At 53.1% G+C, this 27,795-nt stretch overlaps 2 protein-coding genes and 2 long non-coding RNA genes across 4 annotated transcripts; all 4 read right to left on the reverse strand.

Moving 5' to 3' along the window:
* Positions 1 to 1,303: 1,303 nt before the first annotated feature.
* LOC139033835 (uncharacterized) lies at positions 1,304 to 7,243 on the reverse strand. The gene is made up of 2 exons (XR_011486322.1): positions 3,611 to 7,243; positions 1,304 to 3,413 (listed from the first exon to the last, which is right to left on the reverse strand). It is a non-coding gene; the product is annotated as an uncharacterized lncRNA (long non-coding RNA).
* A 4,445-nt stretch (positions 7,244 to 11,688) lies between these two features.
* On the reverse strand, positions 11,689 to 16,197 carry COPS9 (COP9 signalosome subunit 9). The gene is made up of 3 exons (XM_020913217.2): positions 16,084 to 16,197; positions 14,215 to 14,287; positions 11,689 to 11,966 (listed from the first exon to the last, which is right to left on the reverse strand). Exons 1-3 carry the CDS (start codon positions 16,144 to 16,146, stop codon positions 11,929 to 11,931), a joined length of 174 nt encoding a protein of 57 aa, XP_020768876.1. The 5' UTR covers positions 16,147 to 16,197; the 3' UTR covers positions 11,689 to 11,928.
* A 5,524-nt stretch (positions 16,198 to 21,721) lies between these two features.
* On the reverse strand, positions 21,722 to 23,352 carry OTOS (otospiralin). Its single transcript, XM_070463615.1, has 4 exons — positions 23,239 to 23,352; positions 22,613 to 22,701; positions 22,496 to 22,522; positions 21,722 to 21,978 (listed from the first exon to the last, which is right to left on the reverse strand). Exons 2-4 carry the CDS (start codon positions 22,668 to 22,670, stop codon positions 21,794 to 21,796), a joined length of 270 nt encoding a protein of 89 aa, XP_070319716.1. The 5' UTR covers positions 22,671 to 22,701; positions 23,239 to 23,352; the 3' UTR covers positions 21,722 to 21,793.
* A 502-nt stretch (positions 23,353 to 23,854) lies between these two features.
* Positions 23,855 to 27,408, reverse strand: LOC110150290 (uncharacterized). Its single transcript, XR_002317686.2, has 3 exons — positions 27,045 to 27,408; positions 25,460 to 25,644; positions 23,855 to 24,160 (listed from the first exon to the last, which is right to left on the reverse strand). It is a non-coding gene; the product is annotated as an uncharacterized lncRNA (long non-coding RNA).
* Positions 27,409 to 27,795: the final 387 nt, after the last annotated feature.

Genomic DNA, 27,795 nt, shown 5'->3' on the forward strand with positions numbered 1-27,795 from the left:
TGGCAGGATGGAAGACATGAAGCATAAACATATGTACAATTTTGATGTATCTTCAGAAAAAATACTCAAATCATATCCATTCAGGGAGTTCATTACCACCCAGGTCAAGAATGAGAAATTCACCCAATTTCCACAAGATCTTCTCCCCTCATTATAGTCGTTGGCTGCCAGGGTTAACGTGAATCCTGCTTTTAACACACAGATTAGTTTTGGCTGCTGTGAACTTTCAGTGAATAGTATCATACAATCATTCAGTTTATCTTCTGTGCTTTTCTTTTTCTTTTTTTGGCTAACATATTTATGAGATTAACCCATGTGACTGCCCATAATGGTAGTTTTAATTTTTCATTACTACATAAGATGCCACCATATGAAAATACCATAATTTATCCATTCTACCACCGATGGCCATTCAAGTTTATTCAGTTCAGTTCAGTTCAGTTCAGTTGCTCAGTTGTGTCCAACTCTTTGCAACCCCATGGACTGCAGCACACCAGGCCTCCCTGTCCATCACCAACTCCTGGAGTTTACTCAAACTCATGTCCATTGAGTCGGTGATGCCATCCAACCATCTCATCCTCTGTCGTCCCCTTCTCCTCCTGCCTTCAATCTTTCCCAGCATCAGAGTCTTTTCAAATGAGTCAGTTCTTCACATTAGGTGGCCAAAGGATTGAAGTTTCAGCTTCAGCATCAGTCCTTCCAATGAATATTCAGGACTGATTTCCTTTAGGATGGACTGGCTGGATCTCCTTCCCTGTACAAAATTTTTTTACATGTCTTTCGCTGTGAGTGAATCACTGTTGGCATTCTTAGGAGCTGAATGCTCATGCTTTTGACTAATTCTAAAGTTTTACCAAAATGGAAAAGCAACTTTTGTCCCCACAACTAGTGCATGAGAGCTCCCGTTGCTGTGCACCGTCAAGGACAAGCCATTTGTTGCCGTTCAGCCGTTAAGTCGTGTCCGGCTCTTTGTGGCCTGAGGGACGGCAGCATGCCAGGCTTCCCCGTCCTTCACTATCTCCTGGAGTTTGTTCAAATTCATGTCCATTGAGTCAGCGATGCTATCTAACATGGACAAGCTTTATTGTCTATACAGTCCATGGAATTCTCCAGACCAGAACACTGGAGTGGATAGGCATTCCCTTCTCCAGATCTTCCCAGCCCAGGGAATCAAACCCAGGTCTCCCTCATCACAGGTGGATTCTTTACCAGCTGAGTCCACAGGGAAGCCCATTGTCTAACACGGACAAGCCATCTTAACTGCTTTATCAGTTCTAGCCACTCTGCTGGGCATGTGCTCATATACCATTCCACATTTCATGTTTATTTTTTAAATAAACATTAGAACATTAAAAAAAAAAACAGAAATAGACTCTCAGATATATGCAAGGGTTAATAGTCAGCCGCCTGTTGCTCTGGCTAAGCCATGAGAAAATCACCATGGGAAAAGAATAAAAGCAAAATATAGCAATACAGCATAACCCAAATAAAAGTACATCAGGTTGATCAGTTGGGGTCATCATGCCCTGCTAAGCTAAGGAAAAACACATAGTGTGGACCTTGGAACGCCTGGTCAGCGCAAGTTCAGCACACTGCTTGTGCACTCACCAAGTTTTCCCAAGGTATATGCGGGTCTATGATCTCCAGTGGTGATAGCCCTTGTACAAGAAAATAACAAAGACAGTTTAAAGTAATCAATAAAATGGGAGGCATGACCAGGGACACAGGAGGCCAACTTCCTCGTAACACAAGATGCTTTCTGTGTGCCAAGACACTAAATAAAAGTGATGTGGCTCTGAGGAACAGGGCTCTTGATCCAAGCAAGAGGTCTTGAGTCCCCCGGTCCCATCTTTAAAACTTTAATTCTGTCTCTAGTTTCTTTTTCCCAAACTGTGTGTCAACCACTTTCGATCCCTACCTGCTGTGCTGGCCACAGCAGATGTAGCAAGGCTTATGGTTACCAGGGGGTAAGGGGTGAGGGATAAACTGGAGGACTGGGATTGATATATAAGCACTACTATATATAAAAGAGACAACTAATAAGGACCTGATGTGCAGGACAGGAAACCATACTCCATACAGTGTGATGATCAGTACAGGAAAGAATAAAAACAGAGTGAATATATGTGTAACAGAATCATTCTGCTGTACACCTAAAACTAACACCATAGATGTAAATCAGCCATATGCTAATAAAATTTATAAAAACATATTTTAGGCATGTGTGGCCGAAATAAATTTCATAGTTACTTATACATAACAGGAAAGAAATTTATATATTTTTTTACAAAATTCAAAGTATAATAACAATTGAACACTGTTTTTTTGTTATACAAGCCTACCAATGAGAAAAGTTGCAATTCTTTTTAAGGAGGAAGTTTTCCCCTTCTCTGATGGCTAATGAGCTAGACCATATTTTCATATATTTAGCAGCAAGCTGAATGCTCTTTTTGAGGAAGCATATATGTTTTGCCAGTTTTTTCTTTTTCACAAAGATCATAGGAATTCTCAATTTATTTTTGATATGAGTCCTTTGTCGGTTACATGATTTCCGAAAATCTTCTCTCACTTTGCGGTTTCCATATTTATACTTGTATTGACCTTTAAAATTATTTTTGATGAACAGAGGTTCTTAGATTTAATAAGAGTATCAGGCATTTCTTCCATGGCTACTTCATTCTGCGGCATGTTTAAAGAAATATTGTCCATGCAAGATCCAAAAGTATCTCTTTTATGTTTCCTGTAGAACTTTTTTTTTTGTTTAGTCTTTTATGTTAGAACTTATAATTCACATGTTATTAAATCTGTTTTTTTTTATGTAGTAATGGCTTTATTTTTTTCATATGGTTATCCCACTGACCACTTTTTAAATGTTTTTCCCCCACTGCTGTATAGTGTCATCTTTATCACAAACCAAGTGCCTCTGTATATGTGGGTCTGTTTCTAGGTCTTAGTCTGCTATTATTATATTATCCTTATGCTATTTTAGATTGCATCACTAAATATTTTAAAAGTAAAATATAATATAAACTCCTCAGCATGTATGAATAAATGTAACAAATGACATACACTACCTTTAGAAATACAATTTTAACTGTTACTGAAAGACATGAAAGGAGTCCTGAGTAAATGCCGAGACACACCATGACCTTGCTACACAGGGCCTGAGTGTCCCGACAGCATGAAAGCTCTCACTGCAGGGGAAAGGGTGCAGGAGACAGAGGGGTCAGAGGAAAGCTACAGCCTTTACCTAACTGCCTGTTCTTGGGAGACCCGCAGCATCGCTTCTGCCGATCTCTGCTTCTTGGAGGGAAGCAGCAGAGTCCTCAGGGGAGAGAACTAAAGAGCGGCGCGAAACGGGGGGCGAGGTCCCAGGCCTCCCGGCAGTCACCAGCCCCCACGCAAATCATGGGCTGGAAGAAAAAAGTAAACATATAAAATAGTGCTGTTGTCATTCAGTCACTAAGGCTCAGTCGTGTCTGACTCTGTGACCCCACGGTTGTAGCCCGCCAGGCTCCTCTGTCCCTGGGCTCCTCTAGGCAAGCATACTGGAGCGAGTTGCCGTTCCCTTCTCCTGGGGATCTTCCCGACACAGTTATCAAATACAAACCTCTGGCGTCTCCTGCATTGCCAGGTGGATTTGTGACTGCTGAGCCACTGTGGAAGCTAAGAAAACAGAAAAAAAGAAAAATGACAAAAATTACTAATATCAGAAATTTTTAAAAATGCAACTACAGATACCATAGACAATAAAAGGATAATAAAGTTCATCTGGACAATTTTTCTAGATTCCACAAGCATGTTAATATATTTGTTTCTCTCTGTCTGACTTAGTTTACTCTGTATGACAGACTCTAGGTCCATCCACATCTCACAAATGACCCAATTTTGTTCCTTTCAGTAGCTGCATAATATTCCACTGTATATATGTATCACATGGAAACACTGAGAGATTTTATTTCCTTGGGCTCCAAAATCACTGCAGATGTGACTGCAGCCATGAAATTAAAAGACCCTTGATCCTTGGAAGAAAAGATATGACCAACCTAGACAGCATACTAAAAAGCAGAGACATTACTTTGCCAACAAAGGTCCGTCTAGTCAAAGCTATGGTTTTCCCAGTGGTCATGCATGGATGTGAGAGTTGGACCATAAAGAAAGCTGAGCATCAAAGAACTGATGCTTTTGAACTGTGGTGTTGGAGAAGACTCTTGAGAGTCCCTTGGACTTCATGGAGATCAAACAAGTCCATCCTAAAGGATATTCATTGGAAGGACTGATGCTGAAACTGAAACTCCAATACTTGAGCCACCTGATGCAAAGAACTGACTCATTGGAAAAAGACCCTGATGCTGGGAAACATTGAAGGCAGGAGGAGAAGGGGACAACAGAAGATAAAATGGTTGGATGGCATCACTGACTCAATGGACATGAGTTTGAACAAGCTCCAGGAGTTGGTAATGGACAGGGAAGCCTGGCATGCTGCAGTCCATGGGGTCACAAAGAGTTGGACAGGACTGAGTGACTGAACTCACTGACCACACCTTCTTTATCCATTCATCTGCAGGAACAGACACAGATGTAGAGAAATGGACATGTGGGCACCGGTGAGGGAAAGAGAGGGTGGGATGAATCAGGAGATTAGGACTAACATATACACACTACTATGTGTAAAACGGGCTTCCCTTGTGGCTCAGTTGGTGAAGAATCTGTCTGCAATGCGGGAGACCCAGATTCAATCCCTGGGTTGGGAAGATCCCCTGGAGAAGGAAAAGGCTACCCACTCCAGTATTCTGGCCTGGAGAATTCCATGGACTATACAGTCCATGGGGTCGCAAAGAGTCGGACACGACTGAGCGACTTTCACTCACTCACACTCGTGTAAATCAGATAGCTAGTAGGAGCCTGCAATAAAGCGCTGGGAGCCCAGCTCAGTGCTCTTGTGTTGACACATAGGAGTGGGATGGGGCAGGGAGGAAGCGAGGTCCAAGAGGGAGGAGACACATGTATACATATAGATGATTTACTTCACTATATACTAGAAATTAACACAACATTGTAAAGCAATTTTATTCCAATAAAAAAGTAAAAAGAAAAAGGATAATGAAATAATACTAAAATAACTCTATACCCAATAATTTGACAACTTAGATGAAATGAACTAATTTCTTGAAAGACACAAATCTGCCAAAATTCCCACAAGAAGAAACTGACAATCTTGTTATGGCTGTATCTTTTCAAGAAACTGAAGACAGTAATGAATAGCCTTCCAAAACAGAAAGCACTAAATCCAGATGGGAAAACGGATAGGTCCTACCAGACACTTAAGAAAGAAATTATGCCAGTTCTATACCATTTCTTTCAGAGGATAGAAGCAGAGGGAATAATTCCCAGCTCATTCTACGAGGCCAGTGTTCTCCTAATACCAAAACCAGACGCAGACATCACATATGAATGGGAATTTCAGGGCCTAACACAAAGAGTTTTTAAAAAAGAAAAAATAATAATACCTACCTTATAGAGTGGTTGTAGAATAAGTGATAAAATGAGGTAAAGATCTGAGCAGGGAACCCCACCAACACCCACAGTAAAGAATAGCCAGCCCCAATCCATGCTCACAGCTTGTTCTGCAAGGCGGGCGTGTTGACTACACGCTTTGGGACTATTAACCACAATGTATGAAGAACACAGTTCACACTGCAGTGAAGTCATCTGGGCGTGGAGGCGGGACAGGGCAGGGATGGGGGGCACTTGATCAATTAACGCGTTAGTTTTCACTCTAGTCAGTGGGAAAGGAACGTTGCTCTGTCACCTCCCTGAGCATCCAGCATCGGTTCAGATGCTCAGAGGCCATGTGGACATCTCCATGTGTAAATCTTCCCTTCCCGTATCTTGCCCACATTTGCTTAGGTTGTCTGGGTTTTACTGCTGGTTTGCAGGAGCTCTTCATATACTTTGAACGAGCCCTTTGTTAGGAACCGTACTGCAATGCTCCCCCATCTACAGCTCGACTGTTCCTCAATGCTATTTTTGCTGAGAAGAAATTTTTCACTTTGTCTTGAGCTGGGTGTCCTTATAGCCTTTATTTGTGTAGATGAGAAACACGGAGGCAGGTGCATTAACCAGTTTCCCCCAGCTCCCATGTCTTAGAGAGGCAGAACCAGGGCCCCTTCCTGAATGTCTGAAGTAGGGACTCTCCACGGCTCTGGGGTGAAGCCCACTCTGCCCCACTTGGAGGGCCAGCCCGGGGAGGGCCCATCACCTCCATGAGCCTCAGTGTATTTACCAGCAACTGAACACATGATCCTCCTCTCTGGAACATTCAGAGGACTTGGTGGAATATAAATGCTGTGCTCAAAGCTGGCTCTCAATGAAAGGCTTCCTTGGGGCATTATTATGATCATCAGGAAGACGCTAAGTAAAGAAAAAAATCCAGCCAACTGCTTCAGATGTCCTTTCGTGGCAGGCTGGTGGTTTTCCTGTCTCAGCAAGGGCTCCAGCAGGTTCCTTCAACATTTACTTAACTGCTCTGGACACAGCTGGAGACAGAACTGAGCCCTCCAAGTGACAGGATAAATTAAGTCTCAGCAAAATAAAAGCTGAAGTTGAGTCAAAGGAAATAAAAAAAATTTTTAAAAATAAAACAAGCAAAACCAACAGCACTGGGCAAGGGCTGCTGGCTGGAGCCGTCTCCTGGGTCCCCACATAGGCCCCTTCCTACAGGAAGCCTCCGCCTGCCTGCTGACCCCACGTGCCCTTGAGGGGTGCAGAATCAGCTCTGTGCTGCCAGGACGCAAGCCAGTCCTCAGCAGAGCAAAAGACTCTGCGGTGCAGGGCAGAATCCAGCTGAACACACCCCCCCACAAACCCGGACAAACCCCACCCCACTCGCGTGGCTCAGCCAGGCCCCAGCGCTCTCTCTCCAGGGTCCAGGCTCAGGGGTCCAGCCAGAAATCAGTCCCTCCTTCACAGCTGCTGGTCCTTGACGACGAAGGCCAGGCCTTCCTGCTCCGCTTCAGCTGCAGACCGGGAACCAGCTTGGGCAGACGCAGGAGACGGGAGGAAAAGCCTTCCAAGCACGGCCCTCCACCCAGCGCCCCTCATGGCTCGGGGCCCCCTCTCCCGCCTTGCTGGCCATCCGCTCTCCCACCTCGAGGCCCTGCACACACCGGGGCCGCTCTCCTGCCCTCTCCTGAGGCCTCTTCTCCCACTCACCTCAAGGTCTGCGTTCCCCACAAGGGCCTCCTCCAGAGAGGGGCTGGCCCCTGACTGCCTGACCTCACACCTACCCCCAAACCCCCCCACCTGCCCCACAACTCCCCACACCTGCTCCCACACCTGCTCCCACACCCCCCCACCTACCCCCACAACTCCTACCTGCCCCAACCCCCACCTGCCCCCACAACCCCCCACCTGCCCCATACCTGTCCCCCCACCTGTCCCCTCACCTGCCCCCACATCCCCCCACCTGCCCCCCACCTGCCCCCACAACCCCCACCTACCCCCACAACCCACCTGCCCCCACAACTCCTACCTGCCCCCACACCCCCCACCTGCCCCTAACCCCCACCTGCCCCCACAACCCCCCACCTGCCCCCACACCTGTCCCCACACCTGCCCACATACCTGCCCCCACAACCCCCCACCTGCCCGCATACCTGTCCCCACACCTGCCCCCACATCTGTCCCCCCGCCACCTGTACACTGTGTTTCCACAGGCCCTTCATTCGCTGTCCTTCCCCTCAGGTCTGGGAGCTCCGTCTTTTCTGGAACATGCACACACGCACATATGATCATACACACACACACGTGCGTCATCACAGCCTGTGGGCCAAGGTGGGTGCAGAGGGCGAGGTGTCCCTACACACATGCATTTGTTGTTGTTCAGTCACTAAGTCATATCTGACTCTTTTGCGACCCCATGGACTACCGCCCACCAGGCCCCTCCGTCCATGGGATTCTCCAGGCAAGAATACTGGAGTGGGTTGCCATTCCCTTCTCCAGGGGATCTTTCAAGCCCACGTCTCTTGCATTAGCAGATGGATTCTTTACCCCTGAGCCATCAGGGAAGCCCCCTGCACACATGCATGGCAGTGTTAGTTGCTCAGTCATGTCTCTTTGTGACACCGTGGACTGTAGCCTCTGTCCATGGAGATTCTCCAGGCAAGAATACTGGAGTGGGTTGCCATTCCCTTCTCCAGGGGATCTTCCTGACCCTGGGATCGAACCCTGGTCTCCTGCACTACAGGCGGATTCTTTACCATCTGAGCCACAAGGACGCCCTGCACACATGCATACTCACCCTACATACACCTTCACATACCCAGTGAAAGTCCTGTACATCAGTTCAGTTGTCGCTCAGTCGTGTCTGACTCTTTGCGACCCCATGAACCGCAGCACACCAGGCCTCCCTGTCCATCACCAACTCCTGGAGTTCACCCAAACTCATGTCCATCAAGTCGGTGATGCCATCCAACCATCTCATGCTGTCATCCCCTTCTCTTCCCACCTTCAATCTTTCCCAGCATCAGGGTCTTTTCAAATGAGTCAGCTCTTCACATGAGGTGGCCAAAGTATTGGAGTTTCAGCTTCAACATCAGTCCTTCCAATGAACACCCAGGACTGATCTCCTTTAGGATGGACTGGTTGAATCTCCTTGAGACTCCAAGGGACTCTCAAGAGTCTTCTCCAACACCACAGTTCAAAAGCATCAATTCTGCGCTCAGCTTTCTTTATAGTCCAACTCTCACATCCATACATTACTGGAAAAACCATAGCTTTGACTAGACAGACCTTTGTTGGCAAAGTAACATCTCTGATTTTTTTTTCATTTATTTTTATTAGTTGGAGGCTAATTACTTTACAATATTGCAAAACAGAAAAAGAGACACAGATGTATAGAACAGACTTTTGGACTCTATGGGAGAAGGCGAGGGTGGGATGATCTGAGAGAATAGCATTGAAACATGTATATTATCAAGTGTGAAACAGATCGCCAGTCCAGGTTGGATGCATGAGACAAGTGCTCAGGGCTGGTGCACTGGGATGACCCAGAGGGATGGGATGGGGAGGGAGGTGGGAGGGGGGTTCAGGATGGGGAACACATGTAAATCCATGGCTGATTCATGTCAATGTATGGCAAAAATCTCTGATTTTTAATATGCTGTCTAGGTTGGTCATAACTTTCCTTCCAAAGAGTAAGCATCTTTTAATCTCACGGCTGCAGTCACCATCTGCAGTGATTTTGGAGCCCGAAAAAGAGTCTGTACCTCAGATGAACAGGCATAAATGTGCCAGGTAACAGCCCCGCTCCTGCCTCTTAGCTCCCCACCCACAGGTACCCATGTAATCCCCTCCAGGTCCAAGGCCACACTATAGGGGACGTAGGGCTCCCCGAGGTGTGCCTGCACCATCACTTCCTCATCCGTGATCACTCATTCTGTTTCCATATTGTTTCCCGGAGGAAAAACGCTAGAATCAACATCATGTCTGGGTTCTGCCGGGTCTCCAGTCTTCATTACCGTCACTACGTCTCTTCCAAAGAGACCACGACACCCCAGAGTCCCACCCCACCCCCACCAGCATGGGCATCCCTCATCACTCAAAGCCTTTGCCCTCCAGCAAGCAAAGTGGCGTCCTGCTGGCTTAATGGACATTTCGCCGACTTCCTGTGACCCTGAGCACCTCTAAGTGCCCCTGGCCGTCTGAGTTGGTTCTGTGAACTGGCGTCTCAGTGAGCATCGGTCTCCAGCGCGCGCCTCCTTCGTGCCAGTCTGTGAAAGTTCTCTGCGTCAGCAAATGTTAACAGATCAGCCCTTGGGGACCCAGGTTTCCTGTCTTCCTTCCTAATCTGCTGAGTGTCTCCTGGCTTCGTTTTTGGTCTCAGTGAGAGAACGCAGCCTTTGACCAAGGGCTGGCACCCCTCTGCCCCCCAAACGCTGGGTGACCTGGGGCAAGTCAAGGGTGCGACAAGAAGACAGCGTTTCCAAGGACAGGAACTCAAGGGGCAGGAGCCCTGGCCACTGGCCTCTTGAGGGACAGAGGGGCTTTTCATTCCAGCACCTTTTTCTCATTTTGACATCAAGCAGAACTCACAGCAGTCAATTTTCTGCCAATAATGCTGCTTCCTGAGAGTGTCACTTGCTTTGGAAGCGTCCCTAACCCAGCAGCTCGCATGTGTGGCGGTAAGCCTCCTCTCCCAGCGGTCTCCTGAGCCCTGATAAAGCGCGTAAGCCTCCTTCCACTCAAACAAGGGGCCAGGGCAGAGGCTGAGGGACAAATGGTTTCCCTCTACCCAGGAAGACAAAAAACTCTAAGGGCAGGGAGAGCAGATGTTTCCTCCAAAGGCCTCCACTAGTCTTCACAGCTCAGAGCATCGAAACAGCTCTTTCTCCACCTTCCTCCCCAAACCCAAATTCCCAAGAACCCAACCCCAATAACCCACATGCTTCTTCACGTGGTTCTTACAGGCTCCCTGCATTAGAAGCTCTCACTTCCAAAAACCTGCAATTCAACATGGATCCAGACACCCCACCTTAGCAGACAATACTCTCCAAGTCAGTCCCTGCCATGGCCACGAGCGAGGGTCCTCCTCCGAGCACCTCCCCTCATCCAAAAGGGCCTTCCCAATCCTGAGGTCTGAATGGGCACAGCCCTCATGGCTCACAGACCGAAGCGCAGCCACTGCTGACGGCCAAACACCCAGTCCTTCCCCACAGAGCCTTCAGGCCTGCTCCGAGGAGCCCCCTGAGGAAGCTGGACTGCCCGGTACGCGACCTCAAGAACAGGCCCCAAGACGCCTCTCCCTGGAGTCGGGCTCTGCGGCTCCTGCTGGAGGCCCTGCCACTCAGTCTGACGTGGAAGCAGCATCGGGTCCCAGGGCAGGGCCTCCCGTGATGGGCCCCGAGGCCCTCCTAACCTGGCCTTTCCCGGGATGCTGCCCTCATGTTGGCCCCTTGAGCTGCTCTGGACAACTGGTCCTCCCTCCTGGGGGCCGAGCTCCACCTGGAGGGGCACACGAAGAGCAGAAGCCCACTCGGCACTCACGAGATGATGCTTTGCTCTATTTAAAATCTCACCTGTTTCTCAGTAAAAACGGCTCTTTCATAGACAGGCCGTCAAGCTGCTCCATTTGGTGGTTCTCACAGCGAGAGGGAATAGCCTGACTCATCTAAGTGGCTCTGCTCTGCTCAGGGCTGTGGGAACCACCAAGTCGTATGCCCGGGGTGTTCCTGATCGAAGATACATTCCTCAAGACTGATGTGAGATCCGAGTGTTCACAGCCATCATCAATTGCTGAGCTGGACCAGTAAGCTGCCCCCAGAGACGCTAGGCTCGCCTCTGAAATGGACCAAGGCACGCATTTCTCAGGTGGGCGGCGTCTCCTTCAGTCATTACCAAGCTACCTGTTTCCTGAACCCTCAGGTCTGGGGGCAGCAGCTGCTCTGACGTCAGAGCCAGAGAACACGAGGTCCATGGGGATAGGACACGGGGCAGGAGAAGGTCTCACACAAGCACCACCTCAGCAACTGTGAGCTGTCAGAAATCACTCAAGGTCACAATGCAAAAAGCGCACTGTGTGTTTCTATGTGGAGACCTGTTTCTCTTAACATGCAACACACACAGCGGCATACATACGCACGAGATGTCCAGGGATCGCAACATTCACTCAAAATGCAAGAAGCAAAGTTACCCTGCAAGTAATAACATCACTTTATTTTAACTGAAGTCAAGGACAAAAGCTGGCCACATTCAGAATTTAACAGGCCTCCTCCAGATGGTTAAAACCTTCTTCTCTTTCTTGGCTAATCATCTCCTAAATTCTAGCAATTCCCACAAGTTCTCTGGAACCACCTGAAATTGTCCTTTAAGGAGACCCACCACACCACCACGTGGCGAAGCTTGACCAAATGCACCGCTGGACACACCTCACTGGATATCATCATCGTCAAAGAGATCTTCAAAATCTACAAAATGAACAAAACCACAAATTGATGATCACACAAGGTCAGTAACTGAGGACATAACATAAAGGGGTTATGCGGTCGTTCAAACCAGAGAGAAAACAGAAGACAATCTGATCAACGACTTCCCGGCGACGGGCTCTCAGCTTTGCCCAACTGGGGCTGACGCAGCCCAAGAGGACAGTGATCCAGCGGGCACCTTCAGTCTGCCTCCATTCAGACGGCGACCTCGAGAACACACGCGGCAGGCTCTGGACCGTGAGCGCAGCGCCGCACCCGTGAGCACGGCCAGGGCCCCCCTCGTGTGGACGCTGCGTGGAGGTGAAGGCGCGGCTGGCGGAAGCCCCCGGAGGCTCGCAGCCTGAGAGGAAATGCAGGGTGGCCAGGAGGAAGGTGGTGGAGGGAAGGAGCGCTGTGAGAACTCAGAGCCCGTGAGAGGCTCCCGTTAAGTCAGACCTATAGTTAGCGTGAAAATCACAGCCCGAGCCCATTCCCACTGGAAGGGTGCACTGCGTCTGCAAGGGGTAAAACCTAGCTCAAGGTTACCGGGTCCTTCCGTGTCCTTCTGCGTAAATCTTCTGAACTTCCCCCACGGGCATGTATTACCTTCACAGCGAGGGGGAGAACACTAAAATCCCGCTCACGTGTACCGCATACCGCGGAGGTACAGAGTAAACGAACCAGAAAGAGGGCCACCAGTCCCCACACGGCTGCTTCCAGGGACGTGCAGGGACCTTGCCCCCACCCGTCCCCCCAGCACCCGCCTCCTCTCGGGGCCTGGCCTGGCCTGGGGTCCTGCAGCCCGGACCGTGCAGATGCCGCCTCCTGAGACCCGCCCTGGAGGCACTATGCCTGCCCATCAGGCTCCCGTCCCCAAGCTGTCCCGGCCCGCCCCCTCTCAGGCGCTGCTGTTTTCTAAGACATGAGTGAGGACAGCAGGCCCGCTTCAGGGCTAGAACCCACTGCCTGGGGGACAAGAGACCATCAAAACCATCTGTTCAGTGAGTGAAAAGGGCTCAGGACAAGCCCCTCCACACGCCACTGGGCTTCCTGGCAGGGAAGCGCCTCCCGCACGTCGGGGCCATCACAACCGGCCGGGCGGCGTGCCTGAGCTCCTTCCCTTTTCTGCCAGAATCGGCCTCTGAAGGAGAAAGGCCCTCAAGCACCCCTGTGCTCTTCAGGCAGGGCGGCCTGGGTCCCTCCCGCAGAAGCTTCTGTCAGAACTAAAGGGCTGCTGCTGAGAATCCGTGAACGTGAACCCTAGACACAGCCAACTGCCTGCAAGCCCCCAGGCTGGCAGGAGGAGCGGGGTTGGGTCATACCGGGTTGGCGAGCACACACCTCTGCCCAGGTGAGGCTCACAGGTGGCTCCGGAGAACGCTCAGACCGCTGCACCCTGTGCCCCCCAGCACCCGCTCCCCTAGAGAACTGAAATGCTACTCAGTTCCGGGGGTCCAAATGTCACCTCCTGTCCTCATGAAGCAGCCTGGCTTCTCTATTGAGCCAACAGGGGCCTGGATAGAACAGAGAAAATGGGCTCGGGTGTGAGAGCGGTCTGGGGCCAGCAAAACCCAACAGGGCCAAGATAACATCCTAGCTGCCACTGACCAGTGACCAAAGTCCTTTGTAGTGACAGGCACCCTGCATGAAAGAAGGACGAGAGAGAAAACACCACTGAGCTCTCCTGAGAAAGTGGTCTTGTGTTTCTACTTACGATTTAACCCTCGGTAAGGATTATTAAATCTGTAGGAAAAACACCCTAAGAAATCAGAAGGCAACAAGAGAAATACCCCCTCAAATGTGGATGAAGACTTCCTATAAAGTTCTTTTTTAACTGTTATTTCGTAAAACTCCACCCATGTTCCTCAAACGAGCACTGAACTCGTACACAACAGCTGCTGGTCTCAGAGAAGAGGCAGGGGGAGCAGGAGAGTGGCTGTCACTCTGCACAGGCACCCAGGACAGGAACCCAGGCGAACGGACAGGAGCACAATCGTCAGGGGTGCGGAGAGAGCCTGGCGGGCGGACGTCGCCCCAGTCTCAGGCTCAGACTCCACACTTGGCACGTGGGACAGGAGCACCTCTCCCTCCTGAAAACCAGGGCTGCCCATTTCCCACAGCTGCACCGCAGTCCAAGAATGACAGAGGACCTGGCCACGACCCACGTCACTCATCTCGCGAAGCCACTCCACCCCATAACCTGCAGAAGAAACACAGGCTGAAACTGGCAGGCCAATCCCGGCATCCTTACCATTGAAGAAGTCTGCGTGAACTGCCTTTTCATTGGCTGCCAAGTCCATCAGGAGCCCAGTGCTGCCTCCTGCCTGGGGGGGAAGGAAAGGTTATGTCAGCCGGGTTTTCAGAGAGAATGAAGGGTAAGTGCCTCACGGGCTCCACACCACTGCTGGGCAGAAAGTGTCCAGGTCAGGGACCAAGTTCAGTCCAGGGAAGGAAGTGGCTGGAGCAGGGGTGAGGGAGGCAGCATTTGGAGGAATGACGGGAAGGTCCCTCGGGTCTTGGGTTCCTAGGCTCGTCCGTGCTGTTTACAGAGACTCCTGCCTGGACGGCAGCTCTCCTGCACACAGCGCAGGCAGGGGCTGCTGTCCCCACTGTGTCCTCTGCCTGGCCACAGAGGCCCGAACTGAGCCCAGGGATCCCGCTGCTCTCAACGCCCCCTGCTTCTTCCGAGGAGTAAGCAGTTTCCCCTGAGAAACTGACCTGCTCACCTGGGCTTCTTCTGGTGGGGGTGTCATCACAGGCCACCCCTCAACGCGGGCAGTAAAACAAAGGTCAGGATCAAAGCTGGGGGGCGTCTTGAGGACTCTTGAGTCTCTCAGGTCACACGGGGACACTAGAGCAGAGGCCTCTGGGGGTGGCACCCCGGCCAGCCCGACACCCCCCAGGCTGTCTGTCCACCTCTTCTGGCTCAGACAGCTGAGCACCTCCTGAGTTCCCCATAGAGAGGCGGGCGGCTGCTCTCAGCAACCAGGGTTCTCACAGGCCTCCTCCTCTCCTCAGTTAGCTAGCACCCCCCCGCCACCCTGCACCCCACTGGAAGCCTTCCTCCCTGGAGGCCTGGCCTTCATTCAGAACCTCTTCCGGTCTCCTGTTCCTCGGTTCACACCACCCCACTCTCTCTGCCCATCTGCGGAGCCCATCACCCCACAGGAGAGGCTTCCAGGGACCCCACACCTGCCTAAGGCAGCGCCTGGAGTGAGGGCTAAGAAGCAGGGTGAGTGCAGGGGCGACAGCCTCCTGCAGAGGGGTATGGCGAGCCCGCCCACCCCAGGACAGCGGGAAGCAATTCAAGATCTGGGCCCGCGCCCCTACCTCCCCCCAACTCCCGGCTCATCCCCTGAGCTCTCTCTCAGGCGCCTAAAGGCCTGGCCCGCACGTTAAGCCAGATGACCTTGCCTTCCCTTAGACGCCCTCCCCCGTCCCCAACTACCCAGCACGGCCTCCGGCATCTGGCTGCAGTCAGCTGCACTCCTAAGGCTTTACTGGGCCACCCCTACGCCCCGGGAGGGCTTCTATCAACCTGCACCGCCAACCTCCCCATACACTTAGGGCTGGCAATGACTCTGTGGCTATCTCCAGGAGCACGCAGGCTGGGGCTGTCCCCCCGCCCCGGGCTCTTAAGAAAGAGAAACGGAGGCCCTGACCCTGGAGACCACGGAACACCAGCACCACAGGAACCTCCTGTAACCCACAGGAGCGGTGGAGGCAGAAACGCTGGACCGGGCACCGCGCTGCGCACGGCCCCCACAAACGGCCCTCTCCCCGCTCCCCGGCGGGCGCCCGCTTCCCTCCCGAGCCCCGCCGTCAGCCGGGCCCTCGCCTCCCCGCCTCCCAGACCGCGGCTCGCCCCCGCCGCCCAGCAGCATGCCCTCCACAGCGGGGCCCACACCCAGGGGTGCCCTCCAGGCGGCGGGCACCGACGCTCACCTCAGCCCCGGCCGCCGCCCATAGGCTTCCCAGGGGCCCAGCGCTAAGGCAGGCACCGCGGGGAGGGCGAGCGCTGGGCCCTGCAGGCCGCTGCCTTCTCTCGGCGCGGCCCCAAAGCGCGCCCGAGAGCCGGCCGTGGAGCCGCTCCCGCCCGGCTCGGCGCGGCCCGCCTCACCTCGTCCAAGTCCACATACGGCCCGGCGCCCTCGGGAAACATCTCGTCCACGGCCGGCTTCATGCTCTCACGCAGTCCCGGCGTCCCCGGCTCACTTCCGGCCCGCTGACTGCCTCTTCCGGTGCGTGCCCCGTCTTGGCAAGTCTAGACGCTGGAGGGCGGCCAACTCTATGGTTTCCCCCCCCCCCCCCCCCCCCCCAACACCACCACCATTTGGCGAGTCTAGACTCCGGAAGACCTTCAACTCTATGGTCTCCTCCTGCATTCGTCTTGACTAGGGCCGGTTGGGGGAGGACAGTCCTGGTCTGGCCTGGGGTGGACAGGGTCTTGGCTCCCTGTCAGCACGTAAGGGAAGCTGCTTGATGACTTCACGGTGACGCAGACAGTTTGGCCCTAATGGACTGGCACAGATAGGTGCCCAAGAAATTACCCATTAAAAATGCGAGTGCTGAACAGAGTGAAGGGCAATCAGAGAATGGAGAAAATATTTGCAAACTGTGTATCTGATAAAAGATTAATGTCCAGAATGTACAGAGACCTCCTAAAATGCAGCAACAAAAAGCAAAGTGGCCCATTAAAAAATCAGCAAAGGTCTCAAATAAACATTTCTCCAAAACAGGTTTATAAATGATCGGTAAACCCATGAAAAGATGCTCGGCGTCACTGTTCAACAGCAAAATGCAAACCAAACCATAATGAGATACCACCTCACACCATCGAGATGGCTGCTATCAGCACCCCAGAAAATAAGAAGTGTTGGGGGAGTGTGGGGAAATGGGAACCCCTGTGCTCTGCTGGTTGGGAGGTAAAATGGTGCAGCTGTTCTTGGAAACAGTATGGACGTTCCTCAAAGATTAAACAGATTTGCCAAGCTTTAGCCCACCAGGCTCCTCAGTCCATGGGATTCTCCAGGCAAAAATTCTGGAGTAGGTTGCCATGCCCTCCTCTAGGGGATCTTCCCAACCTGGGGATCGAAACCAAATCTCTTACATCTCTGGTGTTGGCAGGCAGGTTCTTGACCACTAGCACCACCTGGGAAGCCAGATTTGCCATATGGTCCAGCAATTCCACTTCTGGGCATATATCCAGAAGAAATGAATGCAGGATCTCAAAGAGATAGTATTTGTACATCTATGTTCACAGCAACATTTATCACAATGGTTAAAATGTGGTTCTTCACGATGGCTAAAATGTGCAAGCAACTCAAATAGGTATGAATCAACATTTGAATGAGCAAAATGCGGTGCATCCATGCAATGGACTATTATTCAGCCTTTAAAAGGAAGGAAATTCTTACTGCATCTGCCATGCAGAAGAACCTTGAGGACACCATGCTCAGTGAAATCACCAAAAAGCAAATATATGATTCCACTTATATAAGGTTTGTAGAGTAATCAAATTAATAGAGACAGAAAATAGGACAGGGCTACGGGAAGAGGAATTAGTGTTTATTGAGGACAGAGTTTCAGTTTGGGAAGAGGAGCTAGTCTGGAGGTGGAGGATGAGGACTGTTGCATAACAGTGTGAATGCACTTAATGCCTTTCAAAAACAGCTAAGATAATAAATCTTATGTTATCTTTATTTTGTCATAAGTTTTTTTAAAAAGAATGTGAATGAGAAGGGAGGGCAAGAGGGAGGGGCAAGAGGGTAGGGAAGGAGAGCCGGAGATGTTTGAGTGACAGTTTTAGAAGTGGGTGGGCTTGGGGGGCTGGGCTGCCAAGAGTGGGGGTGGGGGAGGGGAGGGTGGCTCCAGGGAGACAGGAACTGAACTGAGATCGAGCTGGGACTGTTGCCGGGTCGGGCGTGGGTGGAGCAGGGAGAAGGGAGAAGCGACTGGACGTGTGGGTGAGCCTCCGGCGTCACTGCGACACGAGTCACCTCAAGTTCCTGAGTGAAAGTCAGAGCAGGAACGCTGGGTCCGTGGCACCAACAGGCTCCCCTCCTGAGCGGTGATGTCGCAGAGGTGGAGCAGGGACAGGGGCAGGCTGGGGGACACCGAGGGCATGGGGGCTGGGGATTGCTGCTGGGGATCACATCCAGCCCATATCCTTTGAGAGTCAAAGGGCCCTATTCGTGAGTGCACCAGGACAGAGGTGTGGACGAAGAATGCGGTGTCATATCGGTAAATAAACAACGTGAGGCCATCGGGCCATCAGCCTCTGCAGCTGCCCCCGACCCTGCACCCAGAGGGGATTCAGAAGGAAGAAAGGCAGGATGCTGGCCCCAAACAGCTGAGGTGCATGTCAGAGCAATGGATTCAATAAGCCCAGATTCTTGTATCTTCCCAAACATAGAGAAGCACCAAATTCACTAACTGGAGATGTCCGGTTTTCTTTAATGAGCAGTACTCTTTTTCATGTTCCAACTACCTAATCTTCTTTGGTAAAAACTCCTATATATTCTGGCTCCTCCCTTACCTCTTCAGGACAGCCCGTCAAAGTGATCTGAGAGGCTGTCTCCCCAGCTTAAGGTGTCAGTATGTCTGCCATACTAAGATTGTGGCATCCAGTCCCATCCTTTTGTTTACATAGACAGGGAAAAAGTGGAAGCAATGACAGATTTTATTTTCTTGAGTTCCAAAATCACTATGGACTGTGACTGGAGCTATGATATTAAAAGATGCTTTTTCCTTGGAAGGAAAGCTATGACAAACCTAGACAGCGTTTTAAAAAGCAGAGACATCACTTGTTGATAAAGGTCCATATAGTCAAAGCTATGATTTTTTCCAGTAGTCATGTATGGATGTGAGAGTTGGACCATAAAGAAGGCTGAACACCCAAGAATTGCTGCTTTTGAACTGTGGTCTTGGAGACGACTCTTAAGAGACCCTTGGACAGCAAGGAGATCCCACCAGTCAATCCTGAAGGAAATTGACCCTGGATATTCACTAGAAGCACTGAATCTGAAGCTGAAGTTCCAAGACTTTGGCCACCTGATGTGAAGAACTGACACATTGGATAAGACCCTAAGGCTGGAAAAGATTGAAGGTAAAAGAAGCAGGTGGTAGAGGACGAGATGGTTAGATAGCATCACTGACTCAATGGACATGAATCTGAGCAAACTCTGGGAGATAGTGAAGGACAGGGGAGCCTGGTGTGCTGCAGTCCATGGGGTTGCAAAGAGTCAGACACAACTTAGCAACTGAACAACAGCAACATGTCTGCCAAATAAAACACAGTTCTCAACTTTTACGTTATGCATCTTTCTCAGTCAACATGGGCACCGGCTGCTGGGCACAGTGGGCGTGTGTTCCCCCAGCCATCATCAACCGAGGCAGGGATGAGAAGACAGTGGCCATGGGTGGTGCTTGTCGGTGAAGCGGGTTGTGGGGCGGGAAGTGGGGTGTCTGACTGTAGGGGGAGACTAGAGGGGTGCACAGAGGAGAAATGAAGCTGTGTGTGTGCTCAGGTGAACGGGGAGGGTCACAGCCAAGTCTGAGTCCTAAGCGGGGAGTGAGCTGCTCCTGGGCCGCAGGCAGGCAGGTAGGGTGTCTGCCGAGGATGGCTTGGTTATGGGTGTTTCTTCTGAGAACAGGAGGAGGGCAGCTAGGCCTTGAAGACGTGGATTGCAGCTGTGTGTCCTGAGCAGCTGTGGGTGTGTCTGAGAGGGGACATAGCTCCAGCCAGGGCACCCCAGGACCTTCCTTTGGAGGCACGTGGGGTGGGGTCCTTGGAGCAGCCTACGGGGGTATCTGGGGCCTTCACTCTCCAATGCTCGGCATGACTGGGAGCACGAACATCCTAGTGGCATGTAAATGACCACGCACACACACGTACACATTTATGAATTAACACACAGGTCAGTGCCATGGGAAGACTGCTGTCCAGAGGGGCAAAGGTGCCTTTTGTCTGGTGTGTTTGGTTGAGGCCCAGTTGCCACAGGTGGGCTATCACAGGAGCCAGGAATTTTTGTGTCTGTAGTTAACTTACCCCGGAGAAGGCAATGGCAACCCACTCCAGTACTCTTGCCTGGAGAATCCCATGGATGGAGGAGCCTGGTAGGCTACAGTCCATGGGGTCACAAAGAGTCGGACACAACTGAGCAACTTCACTTTCACTTTTCACTTTCATGCATTGGAGAAGGAAATGGCAACCCACTCCAGTATTCTTGCCTGGAGAACCCCAGGGACAGAGGAGCCTGTGGGCTGCCATCTATGGGGTCGCACAGAGTCGGACATGACTGATGTGACTTAGCAGCAGCAGCAGTTAACTTACAGAAACCAAACTCAAACTAGCTCAGGGGAGAAAAGAAACAAAGCATGTATTGGCTTCTCCCAAATCGACTGGCTAGGCCAACAGATCTTTCTCTTGAGAATTTAAGCTGGGGCACGGAAGGGAAGCTGCCCATTGACCACAGGAGGTGGAGCAGAGGGAAAGGCAAGAAGCCTTGCTGCATACCTGGAGCCAGTGGGTGGCTCCCGAGACCGCCGCCTGGACACCTCGGCCACCTCCCCCCTCACCCTTCTGGGGCCCTTACCCACCTGGCCTGGTGTCTGAGCCAGAGGCGGGGAGGCAGCTCTGAGTGAACTTCCCGGTTCATACGCTAAAGGGCAGACCTTGAAACTGCACACGGATAAATTCATTTCCATCACATATTTCCACCGAACATAAAGTGCAGCACGTAAGTTTCATGAGACCTTACACAATGCTTATTACATGTGCTAGTTTCTGTGGTTAAATACTAGCACAAAACTAGTATCTAAAGTTAAATGGGCTTCCCAGGTGGCTCAAGGGTAAACAATCTGCAGGAGGCACAGGTTCAGTTCCTGGGTTGGGAAGATCCCCTGGAGAAGGAAATGGCAACCCACTCCAGTACTCGTGCCTGGAAAATCCCATGGACAGAGGAGTCTGGCGGGCTGCAGTCCATGGGGTCGCAAAAGAGCCAGACATGACTTAGCAACTGAATAACAGCAAAAAAGTTAAATGGTAAGCACTTTCTGTTATTTTGCTGTAAAAGAAAAGCTAGTTGGAGCCCATGAAACCAATTTCTTCACTGTCTGAGCAAGTGTGACCTGCAGCTCTTGCACCTGGGCGGTGGGGTCCCCGCCACAGAGCAGCTATCCCGGGCGGGAGGACAGCCCCTGACACCCTGTCCGTGCTGTCTGTGAGGCCGTCCGCTCCTCGGTGCCCAGGATGGGCAGCCCACTCCCCCCACCCCCGAGTCCCTGAGCCTGCAGCGCTGGCAGTCACAGTCTGGGGCCTTCGGCTTGCAGACCCAGTGCCCAAGCCCCTGGAGACCCTGAAAGACCAGCTGCCCCAGGGTGAGCTCAGCATGACCAGTGGTGGCTGGGCAAGGCCTCCAGCCCAGGATGACCACTGCAGATCCGCTCACTGCCCAGCTTGGTGGCCAAAGGTGGGGGCCCTAGGGCAAGCCTGCCTGGACAGGATCTGGGTTCTGTCAACAAGTCAAGCAGTTGCCTGGTGTCTGTGTGCCTCAGTTTCCCCACCTGCGTCCCAGGGCCCCTCCTAGGTTCAGCATGAGGATGTGGGAGAATTGCAGCTGGTGCTCGGTGGACAGAGCATATTGTCTGAGCTCCCTGCCGGTCAAGAGGGGCCAGGCTGGTTCATCAGGCGAGAGGGAGAGGGGCTGAGCGGAGCTGCTTCTCCAGAGAAAACTGAGAACGGTGGCAGGTATGGTGCATTCGAGCCAGGAGTTTATTAAGGCCGAGGCCGCCCAGCTCCCGTGGGCAGGGGGCCCTGGCCCGCCTGCTCACTCCTCCCTGTAGGGGACGTGGAAGCCCAGGGTGGACCCCAGGGGGAAGTGGGCGAAGAAGGTGCGGGCCATGTCTTCCAGCTGGGGGTAGGCTCCCAGGGCCTGGAAGTGCTGCACGTAGTTCCAGAAGTCAGACGTGGAGAACGGCCAGTAGGGCGTGGCCGGCAGCTCGGCGTAGGGGTCTGGAGGGAGGCACGCGGCTCAGGAGCTGGGCCAGCCCGCGGCGCCGGGGCGCAGCCCCTGATCATCCGGGGAGCGGGCTGACTCGGCCCCGCCCCTCAGAGCCCCTGGCTGGGGGCAGAGGAGGGGAGCGGGGCCAGGGGAGGGGGGTCTGGCCCCATCGTCATGAGCAGGGTGGAAACACCGTGGTGGGATGTGGGGGCATCCAAGGGGGGAACCCAGAGGAGACCCTGGCCCCCAGGCCTGGAATCCGGATGCTCTGCCCCGAGATGGGGAGTCAGATGGGAGTGCCCAGTCCTGGGGGCCGCAGGGGTCCCTCCTGCACAGTGTGTCCCCAGGGAAGAGGCTCCAGTCCCTCTCCACGTGGGGCTCGACCTCCAGCCAACCCAGGGCTTCTGCTTCAGCAGCTTGGGCCAGAGGCGAACTCCCACCAGGCCCCCCATCTGCTGGGACCAGACACCCAGACCAGAAACAGGACCCACACCACCCACGAGACCAGAGACCAGAGTGGTACGGTACCTCCCTCCTCCTGCACCGGCTTGGCCCCTGCAAGGGAAGGGAGAGCAGTCACCCTGAGGCCCCCAGGCGGGACCCCACCGCCCACCAGGACAGTACAGGATGTCAGGCGGCCAGCACCTGCCAGAGGTGCCAGCAGGAAACAGAGCGCCAGCCCGGGCAGCAGGCAGGCCGGCATCTCTCCCAGCAACCGATGTGCTCAGGTCCACCTGCGGCCGGAGGAAGCCAGACCGGTGAGACCACCCAGGCCCCAGACCCCCGCCTCCCCCGCCACCCCCGGACCCCCGCTTTCCCCTGCCACCCCCGCACCCCCCGCCACCCCCAAACCCACGCTTTCCCCCCGCCACGCTCGGACCCCCGCCTCCCCCCCCATGCCTGGGCCCCCACTTTGCCCTGCCTGGGCCCCCACTTTGCCCTGCCACCCCCTCACCCCCCGCTTCCCCCCATCACCCCCAAACCCACGCTTCCTCCCCGCCACCCCTGGATCCCCGCTTCCCCCTGCCACCCCCAAACCCACACTTCCCCCCGCCTGCCACCCCCGGACCCCCGCTTCTCCCTGCCACCCCCAGGCGGGCACCTCCCAGGAAAAAAGCTCCAGTAACAAGACACGTTCTCAGTGTTCTCATGGCAACTTCGATGTCAGTGGCCTCGTCCTTCTGGGGCTAAACCCACGATTCAGAATTGGTGGCCTTATCTCTCTGAACTACTTAAGGATGGCCCCGGGTGTCTGCCCTCCTGGTGGTTACCTTGCAGCTGCTCTTGCCCGGCCCTGCAGCCAAGGGGCGCCTGCCGCAGGCGCTCAGACTCCTCCTTATAAAGGGCCAGGGGCGAGACGTCAGCTCTGTGAACCCTCAAACTATTTCATCCCCACCCAGAGGACTGAGGGCGCCTGTGACTCTGGCAGACTGCCAGGAGTCCATCCACTCTGGGAGTCTGGTCCAGAGATCAAATGGGAGAAAGTTGTCTTTGCACAGAACTAAGATTTTTTAGGACTGAATTCAACATCGATTCCCAAAATAAACTGCTTCCTTTCTACCAGGAGAGAGACGGCCTAAGTCTGACGGGGTTGCAGGAACAGGGCGGTCACAGGGCTGCCCCAGGGACAGGCAGGCAGGACGGGACCCTTGGAAAGCCACCAGCAGCCCCTGCCCACAGGTCGCCGTTGAGCCCAGACGGCAGGAAGGGAGGGTGTCTCCAGACCGGTGCCCTCCAGCGTCCCTGCAGTGATGGAGTGTCTCCAGGCAAGACAGCTACTCAGGGGGTGACCATCACAGGTTCCCCAAGCATGGGGTACCACTCCCCAGACAGGGAGGAATGATTGTTACCAAGTCCACACTCACTCTGCTGGCCGAGAGACAGGTGTTGAGGCAAGGAAAACAACTTTATTCAGAAAGCCAGCTGACCAAGAAGACGGCAGGCTAGCCCCTCAAAATAACCATCTTTTGGGGGTCTGGATGTCAGGTTCTTTTGTAGGTCAGAGATGGGGGGAGGTGAGAAGCAAAGTAAAAAAGGCCATCAATCTTGCAAACTTCTCCTAGAATGGCAAGCCTCAGGCAGGGGATGTGTTGATTTCTTCCTTCCTGTCATCTACAGGTGGACCGGGTTCTGAACAAAGGCACTTTGGTTTACAGTCAAGCGAAGCAGCAGGATTCTCCGAGGCAGGCCGTTCTGTATAATCATAATCACAAAAGCGACAGAAAGCAAGTCAAAAATTCCCAACATGGAGTCAGAATTGGCCTCTTCTCTGCAACGGGGTGTCTTCTGGCAAAGAAGACCCGGTAGAGTTTAGGGGTTCCTGTCCCAGCTTCACCAGAAGAGGTGGTCTGCTCAACCTTCCTGCCATGAGGCCAAACTCCAGACCAGACTCTGGGTTTTGTTCTTAGAAATCTGGATTTTGTTGTGCCTACAGGAGAGGAATTCTCTTAGCGCAGCTGTGCTGGGGTCTTCAACTGGGCACTCTGTGACTGTATCTGGGTCCCCAGGACCACCCCCTTGTTGGCTAGCCGGAGGCGGGGTGCCCAAGGACTCAGCAGAAATTCAGGACAGAGAAAGGATGCAAAGCAACATCAGTGAAAGGAAGAGGCAGGCGGGGACAGGTTGGGGACCAGGCATGAGCTTCCAGAGCCCCTCCTCACACACAACATGCCAAGCTCCCCCCGCCACCAGCCAGCAGGTGCTGTCCTCCCCGGAGCCCAGTAGACACACAGCACCCGGGGCTTTTGCTGGGGGTGAGGGTCACAGGCACCTGTGCCTGGGGAAGGTTCCAGAACCCCAGAGGAGGTGCTCCGCTGGCAGGAGCCTCACTCGGCACAGACGTTTAGAGGCAGCAAGGCCCTTCCCAAGGATCCTCCCTGGAGCTCCAGCCCAGGGCCAGCCTTGAGGGCAGCCCTCCTGAGCAGGTCGGCGGCTCTCTCAGCTCTCTCGAGGGGGCAGGTGGGCCTGCCTGTTGACTCTTTTCTGCACGGCATAGTTTCCTGGTTCTTTGTCTCCTGGGCTGGAAATTTAAGCTCTGAGCTCACTGTTTTCTTTTCCCACATTCTCCAGCACATCTAGAAGCTGCCAAGCCCAGTCCTTACTCCACAGCCTCACTAAAGGGCAGAAGCCACCTGGTCCCCTGCACCTCGGGGTCCCCTGCACCTCGGGGTCACCTGCACCTTGGGGTCACCGGCACCTCCTGCAGGTTCTTGGCTCTGGGACTTGACTTTGCACTTGGCGCCGTGGTTGATGGAGGCCCCTGACGTCAGACCAGAGAGCCAGCTCCCGAGACCGTCCTGACCCGTCTGGTCCCCTGGGATGCTCTCCTAGCTCCACTACTCCGCCGACAGGGCCACTAGTAGCCTAATGGGATGGCGGGAGGAGGGGGGGAGGTATGCAGGAACAGGACTTCTGTGGAGTGTGTGTGTAGGGGGAAGCCGAGGAAGTGGAGTCTGGAAGGAGCGTGGGAAGCAGTCTCTGTGTGGCTCTCACCTCTGTGCCTTCAAGGCCCAGCATCTCAGTGGGCCTGAGACCCCAATGTTCATGGGGAAGGCAGAGCTGGATGATGGGGAGGGAGCAAGGACCAGCCCGCCTGGCCGCCGTCATCACCGCATGTTGTCCATCGCTAACATTGTAGTGAAGAGGAAAGAGGGGAATGAGCTTACTCTTTCTCCTTCCTAAGAACAAAGAAGATAAAGAGCACAGTGAGCAGGCCTGAGCATTCCTAGTCTTTCTGTTTCAAGGGCTCCTAATGCTGTGTGTCTGTAACTAAGTTTGTTTTTCTACCCACTAACTCTGCAGGAGCTACAAGTCACATTTTCCCCTTGGACTCTTTGCTAAATGCATCCCCTATCTGGTGTTTGCCTTACAACACACTTCCCCTTGTAGTTAGACATCAGAGAGACAGCGGCAGAGCCACCCAACTGCCAGAGTCGGTTCCTGGGTGACTGGCGCCAGTTTATGACTGTCTTTGAAACAAGGAAGGAATCAAGATCCTACCCCCTTTGTTCTTATCACCGACCCCTGAGCCTGAGCCCTTGACTTATACAAGCCCCTAGACTCCTCATGGGTGGGGTGGGGGGCGGGCACAGTTCTTGAGGCATGAACCTACTGTGTCCCCCTCTCTGCTGGCTGAGAGTCAAATCACCTTTCTATTTCCTCCAAACTCTGTCTCTGTATTTCTTATTTGGCTTCAGTGAGCAGAGAAGGCCAAGGTTTTGGTGGCAACATGAACAATTTCATGTGTGAAGACAATGTGCAAATGTCCCTATGATGTTAGGAAAAAATGAAATAAAATTACCAGTACTTATTTTACAACTGTTTACTTAACAAAAACACTCAATGTAGAAAAAGTCTACAATTAATGAGCAGTGATGATGTTGGGAGCTATGGGTATGTATGCTTTTTCTTCTTTCTGGGTATAATATATTCCTTAATTTATTATTTTTAATTTAATTTTTATTTTATATTGGGGTATCGCTGACTGGTGGCTCAGTGGTAAAGAATCCGCCTGCCAATGTAGAAGACTGGGTTCAATCCCTGAGTCAGGAAGATGCCCTGGAGAAGGAAATGGCAACCTGCTCCAGTATTCTTGCCTGGAGAATCCCATGGACAGAGGAGCCTGGTGGGCTACAGCCCTGGGGTCTCACAGAGTCAGACGTGGCTTGGTGACTAAACAACAGCAGCACAGTTGGTTTACAACGTTGTGTTAGTTTCAGGTGCACGGCAACGCGAGTCAGCCGTGCGTTTGTCTTTTTCAGATTCTTTTCCCATTTAGGTTATTACAGAGTATTGAGCAGAGTCCCCTGTGCTATACAGTAGGTCCTCGTTGATTGTCCATTTTATATATAGCAGTGTGCATATGTTCATCCCAAACGCTTAATTTATCCCTCTTCCACTCTGTCCCCTTTGATAACTATACATTCGTTTACTTTTATAAAGGGGAAAAAAATCTTAAAAAAAAAAAAAAAACCCACCGCCAATCACTCCCTGTTGCTCAGCACTCTGACCTGCTGGCCTGGTCAACCGTCCAGGTCCCCCATCAGCACCCCCAGGTCCTCCCCACACCTTTTCTCACCTCCTGAGTTCTGCTGGCCTGCGCGCAGACCCTCCTGGGCCCACCTGGAGGGTCGCACCTGGAGGACCGCCTCTGCAGAGCCCCACTGGGGCCCGCTCCTCTGCCCCCTCACCCGGCAGCCCTCCCACAGTGACCCCCGTGGGGGCTGTGCCCACCCAGCCGTGTTCGGCTCGTGTTCGGTGGGACCAGAGCCCTGCTTCTCACACGGCCCAGGACCCTGACAGAACGGAAGGCAGCTGTGATTCAGCCGGTGGGGGCACGGAGCCCGGGGCCCGGGACTCCCCAGGAGGTGTCCGTGCTAGGGCTCCAGAGCACACGTAGGGAGGGAGGCCGAGCAGGCTGTCCACACGGAAGTGTCAGAATCGCCAAGGGGACGTGGCAGAATGCGCCTTCCCGGGCCCTGCCTCTCAGAGTTCTGATTCTAGAGTTCAGGGGTGGGCCCAGGACTCTGCACCTCGACTACTTCACCAGGGGTCCGAGCAGGTCCAGGGCCAGGCTTCGAGAGCTGCTGTCCAAAGAAGTCCTTGACCCTGGTACACACGGGGACCACCTGCAGACTTGTAACTAGGCGGCATTTCCAGCCCCCATTCTCCTGGGGTGGACGCTAGTGTCATCGGTCAGGGATAGGGCCCAGGTCGCGGCAGTGAAATCTCTGGAGCGCGGTTGCCTACATCCGCCCCCGCCCCGCACAGGACCGTCTGAAGTCCGCCCCCCACCCCCCGGACACCTGCCTGCTTTGAGAAGCAGCTCT

This window comes from Odocoileus virginianus, unplaced genomic scaffold, assembly GCF_023699985.2.
Source record: "Odocoileus virginianus isolate 20LAN1187 ecotype Illinois unplaced genomic scaffold, Ovbor_1.2 Unplaced_Contig_5, whole genome shotgun sequence".
Taxonomy (NCBI): Eukaryota; Metazoa; Chordata; class Mammalia; order Artiodactyla; family Cervidae; genus Odocoileus; species Odocoileus virginianus.

Bases quoted from the DNA above. Each gene is read 5' to 3' on its own strand.
- OTOS (XM_070463615.1), bottom strand. From the start codon at position 22,670: ATGCCGGCCTGCCTGCTGCCCGGGCTGGCGCTCTGTTTCCTGCTGGCA. The intron at 22,523-22,612 runs GTGCTGGCCGCC...CTTCCCTTGCAG, and splicing joins CCTGCTGGCACCTCTGGCAG to GGGCCAAGCCGGTGCAGGAG. The intron at 21,979-22,495 runs GTACCGTACCAC...GCCTCCCTCCAG, and splicing joins GCCGGTGCAGGAGGAGGGAG to ACCCCTACGCCGAGCTGCCG.
- COPS9 (XM_020913217.2), bottom strand. From the start codon at position 16,146: ATGAAGCCGGCCGTGGACGAGATGTTTCCCGAGGGCGCCGGGCCGTAT. The intron at 14,288-16,083 runs GTGAGGCGGGCC...CTTCCCCCCCAG, and splicing joins CGTATGTGGACTTGGACGAG to GCAGGAGGCAGCACTGGGCT. The intron at 11,967-14,214 runs GTAAGGATGCCG...TTCATTTTGTAG, and splicing joins TCACGCAGACTTCTTCAATG to ATTTTGAAGATCTCTTTGAC.